Consider the following 10,483-nt stretch of genomic DNA (forward strand, 5'->3'; position numbering starts at 1 on the left):
GCTACAAAAACTACTTGATCTTTAATAAAAATTAATGGAATGATAGTTTTACAGTCAAATTATTTGTGTCTGTATATATTAAATGTTTGTTTTCTCCAGATTTTATTCTTGTTCTAGGTTTTTAACTAATCAAGTCTTTTTGTCTTCATAGTGCTTTTAGGTGCCTGAAAGTGTTAACACTTCAAGACCTCAATGTGCGGTGGTTTTTAAATACTGAATAACTAGATCATTTTATTAAGGGAAGGTGACAACGTGTATGCTGTGTGAGGATTCCTTGTGCATGAAAACATGCTGTGTAGAGGAAAAGATTCTTCAGAGTTGTCGTCTAATTGCTGCTCTTTATTTGTAATGATAACCAAGTTAATGAACATGAAATTCACCAAAGCTTACTAAGATCAGACCATCCCAAAAGGAAATATGCCATTTATTCAAAGCAGTTCCTTTTCTTAAAGGTCTAATGTAATCAGTAAACAGGGAGGAAATTTAGTTCAGGGACTTGAAATAAATTCCTGCTTTGAGTACTGTCAGCCACAGACATTATTGAAGTGTTTTATACCAAAAGACATTGTGTGATTTTGAACCTGGCTCTGGTTTCTCTTTTAGAAGACATCAAACCGGACTGGTAGAATAAGGACTCTTCCATAACAAGGAAAAGGAACCAGCCTATAATCTCTAGCTCTCAGCAGCCCTACTCCACAGGGTTTTTCTTTTCTATGTCCTGCAGATGGATTTAATCTTTTATGAATTTGTGGTTTTAATGAGAATTAAATTTACAGAAAACTGTAATAGTGATTCGTTTAGTTTTTCCACTTGTATTTGCCACTGATCTGTGCGTTCTGCTTGGTTATGTTTCATGCCTTTTAAAGCTGTTAGCGTTGCAATGCTCCCTTTGTTTCCTAACCAGAACACAATGGACATTCCAAAAAAAAATCCAGACCATGATTTGAATTTATTTAAAGGATCTCCAAATTTTTTCATTAAATAAAAATTACAGTAATTCTGTATTTAAGCTTGTCCTATGGATAAAAATTGAGTGCATTTCTTAGTAATTTGCAAACAGCTGGGGCACTGCAACTTTAGGGACTAATCCTGATTGGTGCTCTGTACCTACAGCATTTAATAATTTCAGTGGGAACTCTGAGTGTTCAGCCTCTTCCAGAATCAGGCTCTTAAGGAATCTATACTTCAATCAATGCATAGCAGAATTTTGCACCAAACTGTAATTACTGTTATCAGGGGCCCAATGTGTAAAATCCCCATATCTTGGGGGATTTCCAGACTCTTAAGAACACAGCACTTGATAACTTCAGTGAGCAGTTTGGGTTTGCGAGGACAGGAGTTGAGCAGATTGGCTTGCATTAATAGAATTGCACTGACAGTGTTTCTTATAGGATTACTGAATAATTTTTTAATAAAATATAGATTTTATAATCAGGAAGCCAATACTAGGTACTGGAACAATAGTACAGAGGAGTTAATTTTTATTTCTACAGTGTTAAAAGTGCACTTATATGCTGGTTTATTTACATCTTGGGGAAAGGCAAGAGACTGCAAATAGGGAGATTATTACTACTTTCTTTTTTAAAAAAAGAAGGGTTAAGGCAAATTTTAAGACTAAAAATGTTTAAGCAATTATAAACAAGGCTAGACCCTTTGAAAAAAGTTTAGAAATATTCTTAAAATAAATTTTTATAGTGTTAATTTTGTAATAATTTATGTTTTGCTATACTTCAGAGCTAACTGACCAGTATAGTTTCAGAAACAGTATGAAACTTAGGAAAGTTTAAGCAATGTTTATATTTTTAAAATGTTCTTTGAATTATGTTTTTATTGTACATTTCTTCAGACTGAAAAATGTGTACATATCTTTGTTATTTTTGCACAATTTTTGTCTTGTTCAGTTTTAGGAGCAGTACTATGTTGATTTTTTTTAATTTATTTTGAGTTATAAAACTGCAGGATTTTAAAAATCTCAGTAACAAAGTCATCCTCTGTAATCAATGAACTGCTATTTCTATTTGTTGAGGGAAAACAGTGGTTGTGAGATTCAGTGGTTGCTTCTGAGAAATAATGCTAATCAGTGACTGAAGGAGCAATTTTGTAGTTTTAGGAAGCTTTAGCTGTTTCCATGCATCTTTTAATTGGAAAGCTGAATTATGGAGCCTGTCCTTTGAATGCTGCTTAAATTTTATTTTCAACTGGCTTACACCTGACAGCATTTCAGGAAAGTTAAGCACGAAGTAAAATCCCGTGGTGTTCTTTCATCATCAAAGAATCATTATTTAATTAAATGTATCGGAAATTTTAGCCTGCAAAATGAAATGGAAGTAAACTTTTTGGGAAAAAAGTGGATACAAACTGGACCAGCCTATAATGCATTCTTAGTGTAGCATTCACTTGTAGTTCTTTTTCTTCCCCATTTGCCTGAAAACCTTGTGATTTGTTTCCAGCAATAGAGGCTCAGAAGCTTTGGTTGTTCCACATACGCAATGCATAGGCCCGTCAGCCATAAAAAGCGACTTGGATAACTTGTATGCCTTCTTTTGTATCGATGTAACAATTGTAAATAGTGCTGATCGACCTTTGTAGAGAATAGTTTATACAGCATATTCTATTATTGCTGATTCTCAGTGAACTATTGTTTTAAAAAAAAAGAAGAAAAAAAGAAATTTTTCTATTTACACCTTATATTTTGTTATGCTGTTGACCCATGGCACTTTAACAAAACTCTGTGGGTTTTGCATAGCTGGTCAGTCATGGGATATATTAAATAACTGTTGTTGCACAGAAATGAATTTGCACCTGCTATATTGTGCTTTCCTACTACAGATTTTAGAACCTTTTCCAGAAGACTTTTGAAGAAAGCATGTCCAATCATTCTAAGATAAAAAAATGCCATACTTGTACAGCCAATTTCTTTTCTACAATCCATATTTTGTAACACTAAGTATTTTCATTCTTTGTCCTGCACCTTTATGTATTAGCAGTATCAAATAGAATTCATTCCATGCTTGTGATAATTGTAAGCAGAATAAATGTCTAAAGTAGGTGTAAATAGTAAATTCTATGGCTTACAGTTTAAAAAAGGAAAACCAGAACAAACATGTATCTGATTGATACTGCCATGGTTCAACACCGGGCCTGGAGATATTCTCTAGTGAGCGATTGTATTTTTTTGTTTTTTGCTTTATTATTATTTTTTTTTTGTAACATGGCTTTGTAAATAAAATAATTTATATGTTTGTAAGAAACAGATGGAGTTTGTCATTATTCCTTTTTGCAAAGCAAAAATGGTGTGTATTGCTTTCTCTTCCCAGAGGCTGAAATACACTTTGCAGATGCCCTGCACTGAGAATTCCACAGTAGTTCAAAAGATCTGCCCAGCTTTCTGTACAGGGCTGAATTTCCCTGGGTTTATTTTTGGCATTCATGTCTAAAATATTTCTGTATTTACATGTCAAGACACATGCAGCGGTTAGCTACTGAGGTTTTTTGCACTGATAAACCATTTTTAAATTCCTTTGCTTAGCTGAATGCATTTTCTCATTCCTTATCAGTGTAAGAATTAACTTTGTTACAGCTGCTAGATTTAGGAATTCTCACTTCAATGGGCAGTACAAATTTATAACCAGTCTTTTTATCATCATTAATACTAAACCCACAGCTCTTATCTAGGCGTTAAGATTCTTGTTCTGTGCAAAGCCTGTTCCAATTACAGATCAAATGAGACTTAAATTGTTCATTGGCTCGACAGCTCTGCAGAGAGGATTGCAGTTTTTTCTCTTGCAGCCACCCTCTTCTGCAAATCTGGGGAATGTGGACATTTTCATGCTCCTTTTATGAAGTATCTGGAAACTGTCTTGGAGATACTGTAGGGAAGATGCTCACAATTACAGTACCTTTTTTAAAAGCAAGCAATTGGGATTGCAAACTGCATTTTGTGTGCACACACTCAGAACTGGCAGAGGAGATAGGAAACTGGGCTGCCTTGCAGGAGAAGGGAATTGAAAGAGGGAAATTTTACCTTCTAGGTAAACAGCTTTTTGTTTAATGCCTTTCACTTTCTGATTCCTGTCACAAAACCTAATCCTGAATTTCCTCTTTATTGTACAGTTAATGCCTTGATCTGAGATACTGAGGTACTTGTATTTTGAAAGTTTTTTTTTTAATCTTTAGTTTATCTTTTCCAGTACAGAAAAAATTAATATCATTAAATAGTAGTAGATGCTGAAGTTTCATCTGATAAAAGTGGTCTCCATGTATGGCTAAAGATAACTCTGTGTTTATAAGATGCTTTGCTATTTCTAGCAGCCATTAGAAATTAAAACAATGGCCAAGAAAACAGAATGTGGCTGACATTAACTGCTTGCCATCACTGCCTATGGCCAGCAAAGGCTGAAGACCACTCACTTCCCAAAAATGAATCAGTAGTTTTTTAGCTCTTTTGGGTTTGTTGGAATGATCTATAAGCTGTTCTCATATTTGGAGTTGGGTTTCCCCTCCTTTTTTTGGTTATGCACAAGTGTTCCGCCTGTAGCACTCCTCTCCTGCTCATGTTCTCTAACATGCTCTAAATACCACCCATTTCAGAGAGAAGCAAATCACACTGTTAACTTCTTTATTCATTGCACTCTCATTTTTATGCTTCTGTTTTTACCATGGAACTATTTATTTTAAAAGGAAGTCATTGCTGTGTGCAACTAGGATCTGTTTTATTCTTCCAAATCTGTCAGGATTCACAATTGGAAAAAATGCCAAATACTGATTCCAGAAATATTTGGAGGAGAGTCACACAACACATTCAGACTTCAGAACACAAGAATGTTTATTTCATGCAAATCTTTCTATGCTGTTTTGCTCCTTGAATACTTCCTGAAAGCAACTACTCAAAGCAAATGCAGATCTCTTTTAAAAGACACTTTCCTAAGTAGAAGAAAGCTAAAGCTGATCAGTAGGTGCCAGTCTGCCCCTTGCCTGGAGGATCCATGGCAGGCAGTGCTGAGCTCTTGTTCTCATTTTGTAAGGCACTACAAAGGACACAAGCTGGATTCTTTTCTGTGGGGGTTTTGTTGTTTATGGTTGACCCAAAAATATTTAGCTCTAGTCTGTGATCTGTTGTCCCTACAGAAAGGAGAAGAGAAGCTTTAGGAGAAGTTTGCCAGCAATAATAATCAGGTTCCAGGAGAAGTTGATTTGAGGGTAAGGACACTAGTAGGGATTTGAGATGGGGCACTACCTTCAGCTATGCACTTTGCCCATTTCCCAAATGTGCCATATTATTGGAATAGGATCCCAATATTACCGGGTGGAACATGCCTGGGCTCGCCTGGCCCTTGCTGCTTGACCAGAGACAGCAACTGAGATGGTTTTCACCTCAGAGACACCTTTGGCTGGCTGTATGTTGCAGCTGGCACTTGGAACAAGTCCAGGCAAGCAGGAACTCAGGTTTTACCTCTCTGGTGGAAAGGCTTCAGGCGATGGTGAAGGGGAAAAGGAGATGGATTCTGCCAGAGGGTTAATCCAGAGTTTTATTCCAGGGTCACAGATCTCTGAATCTTGTAACGGCTCCAACAGAATCGCAACCACATGGTCTCAGCGTCCTTTTAAACCCCGGGGACAGGGGCAGGAAAGGGGCAGGTATGGCACCAACCAGGTGGGAGGGGGGGAGTCTCAGGGGACAAGTGACACTTGGCTAGGCCAATGAACCCAGGCCTGAGGGGCATCTTTTGAACTTTAGCCAACCACACGGCGCCCTTGCTGGAATGTCAAGCTTGACGGACAGCACTTAGCAGGAGGCAAGGGGAGGGGAAGGGAGAAGGTATTGCCACACCTGGGAAAGGACTGGGATAGCTAAAACAGGAAATTGCATCACACTGCAGCACCATATTGAGCTCTGAAATTCAGTCTGGGTTTGATTAACTTGGAGCAGTTGCTAACATGGTTGATGTGACACCACAAGGGTAGTTTTTCAGAAAAGCTGTTTATTGTGGACAAAGTGCATTTACAGAACCCAGAGGTGTGAAGGCCTTTTGGGGTAAGTACAAAGAATGAATGGCCTGATGAACACGAGTGCAGCCCTGGGAGTCCCATGTCTGTGCCAGCTCATTTCCAGCCTGGCCCCACTGAGGCAGCAGATGAAATGGTGATGGAGGAGACATTACTGTGGAAGAGAAACCATCATCCCTTCCCAGTGGGAAATTTCCTCGGTGCTGATTTGGAGCACTGTGGCACAGGTGAGTGAGATAGGTCACTACTGGGAAATGACTACACAGGCTCAACCTCTTTGCCTTTTCCACCGCAGCTATAGAATATATCTATATCTATCTATATCTATATCTCTTTATATCTTTATATATAAATATCTATATATATCTTGACTCAGTTGTAAGGTGTTCTCGACAGCCTTCCCCTCTGGTCAGCTCCAGTCTTAAATTGCAATTATTTGCCTTCCTTTTTCTTTAATTTTCTCTTATTTTGATCCATAATCAGTTGGAAGGCTTTGTGGTGTGGTTTATTGGGCATTTGGGGTTTTTGTTGTTTTTATAATCTTGCCTTGAGCTACTCCTTCCCTGTTACTTTTCTTTAGGATTTGTGTTTGTAACACCTGGTAACTCTGCTTTTACAAAGCACTGACTGACATGACTACAGTTAGAGCAGATGTGTGGATTTGCAATCAAGCACAGGAAAAGTCAGGGGTTACTCTTCAGAAACATGAACCTTTGGAGATGCACAATCCATACTTCTGCTTCCTAACTGCATGCCCACCTGTTGTTGCTCAGAATGTCTATTTGAACTATAGAGTGTCAGAGACACTGAGGCAATGGAGATGGACCTCTGGTCTCTCCCACCCTGTGTAGTGTAAGCTCATTCTACAGATACTGCTGGAATAAAAGTGTCTGTGCTTTGAAGAGCCATGGGCTCAGAGCCATGCTTACACAGAAAAATATACTGTGTATCTCAAAGAAAGCAGGCTCCTGCTCAAGTAACTTCTTTTTTTCCCTTTGCCTTCAGTAGGAGTCCAACCATAGTTCCAGGAAATCAGTTTTGTGGCTTTTCAGCCAACTGAGAAGTGGACAGTTCTGTTACAGTAAAGTCTTCTGATATCAATCTAGGCATGTTGTGACTTATTCTTCTCCTTGACTCAGAAACAAGAACTATTTCTGTAATTCCTGATTTATTTTTCCCAGTACATGATTTCTGATGGCAGGTTTCACCTTTATTTTGCAGCTGACTGGGAGAAAGGAAAAGAAAAGCCAACATTCACAGCTTAGACTGATGACTGTGGGCTCTTGTTCTTGGGGAGAGGACTGGGATGGCACAAGCGGTGATCCAGCTACTTCTGCAGTACATCAAGGACAGTTTTTTGACAGAAGGGCTCAACAAGCTGAGTGGGGCTATGCTAGACATGCTGCTCACACATAAGGAAGGGCTGCTGGGAGCACTGACACTGGTGGCAGCCTTGGCAGCAGTGACTGCAATGTAGCAAAGCTTACAATTCTGAGGGAAGTGAGGAAGATAAATAGTTGAACTGCAGTCCTGGAATTTAGGAGAGCAGACTTTGTTTCCTGCAGACATTTTGTTGGCAGAATCCTGCAGGAGACTGACCTAAAGGGCCCAGGAGAGCTAGCTGCAGCACTGGAACAGTCCATCCTGATCTGCAGGGAGCTGGGCAGACACAGGAGAAGGCCAGCATGGCTGAATGGAGAGCTCCTGACAAAGCCAGAGGCAAAAGGCAAGGACACAGACTGTGGAAGCAGGGGTGGACTACCCTGGAGGAATAAACACTGCCCAGGCATGCTGAAATAGGAACAGGAAAGCCAAAGCTCAGCTGGAGCTGGAATTAAAGAGGAATGTGAAGGACACTTCCAGTACATTAACATGGAAGGAAAAGTAAGTAAAATGTGGGCCCCAGTACATGTGAGGACAGGGAGGTGACAGAGGTACACTCATTGCTACTTTTGCTTCAGTTTTTAACTGGAGAGGGCTGTGCTTGGAGCTTTGGGCATAGTTTGGGCAGTGAGGTGCTATCCCTAGGACATCTGAGTGAAGGACTGCTTACCCTGCATCTCTGTGGGAAAAGCTGGGCTTGGTTCAAGGATACAGGCTGGTGCCATTCCTGTGCAGCTGAGCACTGGAACACAGACAAATGGTGCTGGGGAGTCTCCATTCTGGAGACAGTAAAAACTTGACAAGGCTGTGAACAACCTGAGCCGGTCTTTGAAATTAGCCCAGTTTGAAGAGGAAAGGGAGTTGACCACATGATCTGCAGAGGACAATTTCAACCTAATTCTTCTGCTGTTCTGTACAGTAAAAACAACAAAAATGTGGTTCTGGCTGCTGGGATAATCAATACTCAGAAGCTCAATATTTCTGTAGTTGAGCACTTTCCTCTGTAAATGTACAATATAAAATCCCCTGACGAGGAGCTCACCTGTATCTTGGAAGTCCTTGGGGGCACACAGAGGGGAGCTGCAGTGGAGCTCTTCCAAAGCAGCTACAGCAATGGCAGCACCAATCCCTAGAGCTCACCCTTTGCTCCCTAGCAGAGTGCTTGCCAAAGCTCATGCCAGGGAGCAGCAGAGGGAAGCAAAGCCTTCAAGGAGCTGCTCTCAGCAGCTGTGTGCACAGGAAGCCTGTGGCACATCTAGGGATCCTTCCCAGCCTCTATTGCTCCTGTCTTTTCCCATAGCCCAAGACTTCAGTCTTCTGACACTCTGAGACACCCACATTTGAAAGAGCACGTGCCTGCCTCTTTTCCCCTGCAAGACAAATGGTTGTTCTGGAACCAGCTGCATATCTGACCTGCAGCCCCTGTTTCTCTTCATTACAACTCCAAAGGTTCATTGTAGGCTATTTAGCCCTATTAAATTAGATAAAAGGCTTAAATTACTAGTGATATTCTGTAGAAGGCTCAGCTTCTATCACAACAGGTATTAAGCCTTTTAAAGAAATCTAATTTATACGATGAGGATGCTTTAAACAGATGAAAATAATTTGGTCCTTTAGTTCTTTATTAAAACTTATTTAGCAGCATCTCTATAATGGAACCAGAATACTTTCAGGTGTTTGTCAAATCCTATTTTTCTCAGCCACCAGAAGTTCAGTTTCCCTTATAATAGCTCATGGGAGCTCCTTGCAAATTATCCTGAAATATCATACTTTTAGGATTCATATATATAGCTGGTACTGTCATTACATGAACTGAGGATAATAATTTATTATGTAAATAATAAATACATGATTCATCATCAGAATATTTTTTCAAGTAAATAAATTGTGTTACCCTAATAGTGAAATAGAATTTTAAAAAATGCATTTCTAGTTGTAAATCAAATTGGGATTTGCTCTATTCAGTGATTTTTATTTTTTTTAACCATTCCTCAGGGAGACACACTTAACTCCATAATTCCTGTGCTTATTCTTAAAATTTTAGCCTTAACATGTATTTCCTACTGTTTATCTTTGTTGACTACTAAAGGAGAAACATCCTTTGCCAAATGCTGGTTTCCTTGACCCAAACACTGACCTACCTATCTACCACTATTTCACTTGCTCCTTCTTTTCCTGTCAATCTTCCTATCCTTAGGCTCTCATTTTCAAGATTGTATTTTCCACATCTTTATTTCTCCTCTGCTGACCAGCCCTTCTCCTGCTTGTACTTCTCCACACTTCAATGTGCACTTTCTGCTATGGCTCTTTTTTAGGAAAAATTTTTGCTAATGCTTTGCAAACTCTGCAGAAAGGCATAGAAAGGCAAATGCAGGAACGGATTGAGTAACTATGGAATGTTTTACTCAGGAGAAGGACACTTCCATCACTGCCTGGCAACTGTCATAAGAGCAACTGTTAGAAAGCTACAGTTCCTCTAGCCCTAATTGAGACTAAAAGCAGGCAGCATAGTCAGTTTAAAATAACAGAGAATACAGACAGCACATGGCTGTACAATCTCTGCAGGTTGGATGCTGCCTTTCTCCCACTTTATCTAAGAAAAAATTAAGTGAATTCTATTAATGTCTTGTGAAATTTTAGTTTTGGCAAATAGTTAAATACATTTAGCACTAGATTTTTCATAGGAATACTATTTTGCTGTACTACATGCTCATTTATCATTATCTGATTTTGTTTGATGGCAGATAGCTATATCTTTGTAGATTTCCTTAATTTTTTTTTTTTTACTGGGATGGTTTACTTGATTATGGTTCTCCCATTAGCAGTGGGTAGTACAGTCAAAAGCTTCTTTGATGTCTCTTCTCTGTTTGCACAGACTTAATAATATAAAATTATTTAAATATAATATTAAAATAAATAAGAGAGTTTAAAAATATAAACTCTCTTACTCTCAGTTGCTGGCCATTGGTTTTGCCCCTCGTACGGGTGTAGAAGACCGGGAACATCCAGGCAGCCCCTCACAGGGCGGGATGAACCAGGGCTGTGCCTGGGGGCGGCGGGAGGAGAAGAAGGCGGTACCGCCGGTGGAAGGAGA

At 39.4% G+C, this 10,483-nt stretch overlaps 2 protein-coding genes across 4 annotated transcripts in view; both read left to right on the plus strand.

Annotated features, from left to right (window-relative positions):
• Positions 1–3,251, plus strand: part of ATXN7L1 (ataxin 7 like 1) — a 110,792-nt gene extending 107,541 nt beyond the window's left edge. For 2 of the 3 annotated variants that reach the window (XM_005423515.3, XM_031059025.1), the window contains one exon: positions 604–3,251. In XM_005423515.3, coding sequence (XP_005423572.2) covers positions 604–645 — 42 coding nt within the window. In that variant the 3' untranslated portion in view covers positions 646–3,251. Of the gene's footprint in view, positions 1–151 lie in introns of all 3 variants that reach the window. The other variant, XM_031059024.1, reaches the window with a different exon arrangement.
• Positions 3,252–7,312: 4,061 nt separating this feature from the next.
• Positions 7,313–10,483, plus strand: part of EFCAB10 (EF-hand calcium binding domain 10) — a 5,298-nt gene continuing 2,127 nt past the window's right edge. Inside the window, exons 1-2 of the mRNA XM_005423556.3 lie at positions 7,313–7,468; positions 10,344–10,463. Of these exons, the coding sequence (XP_005423613.2) occupies positions 7,313–7,468; positions 10,344–10,463 (276 nt within the window). The remainder of the gene's footprint in view (positions 7,469–10,343; positions 10,464–10,483) is intronic.

Source organism: Geospiza fortis, unplaced genomic scaffold, assembly GCF_000277835.1.
Source record: "Geospiza fortis unplaced genomic scaffold, GeoFor_1.0 scaffold424, whole genome shotgun sequence".
NCBI classification, from domain to species: Eukaryota; Metazoa; Chordata; class Aves; order Passeriformes; family Thraupidae; genus Geospiza; species Geospiza fortis.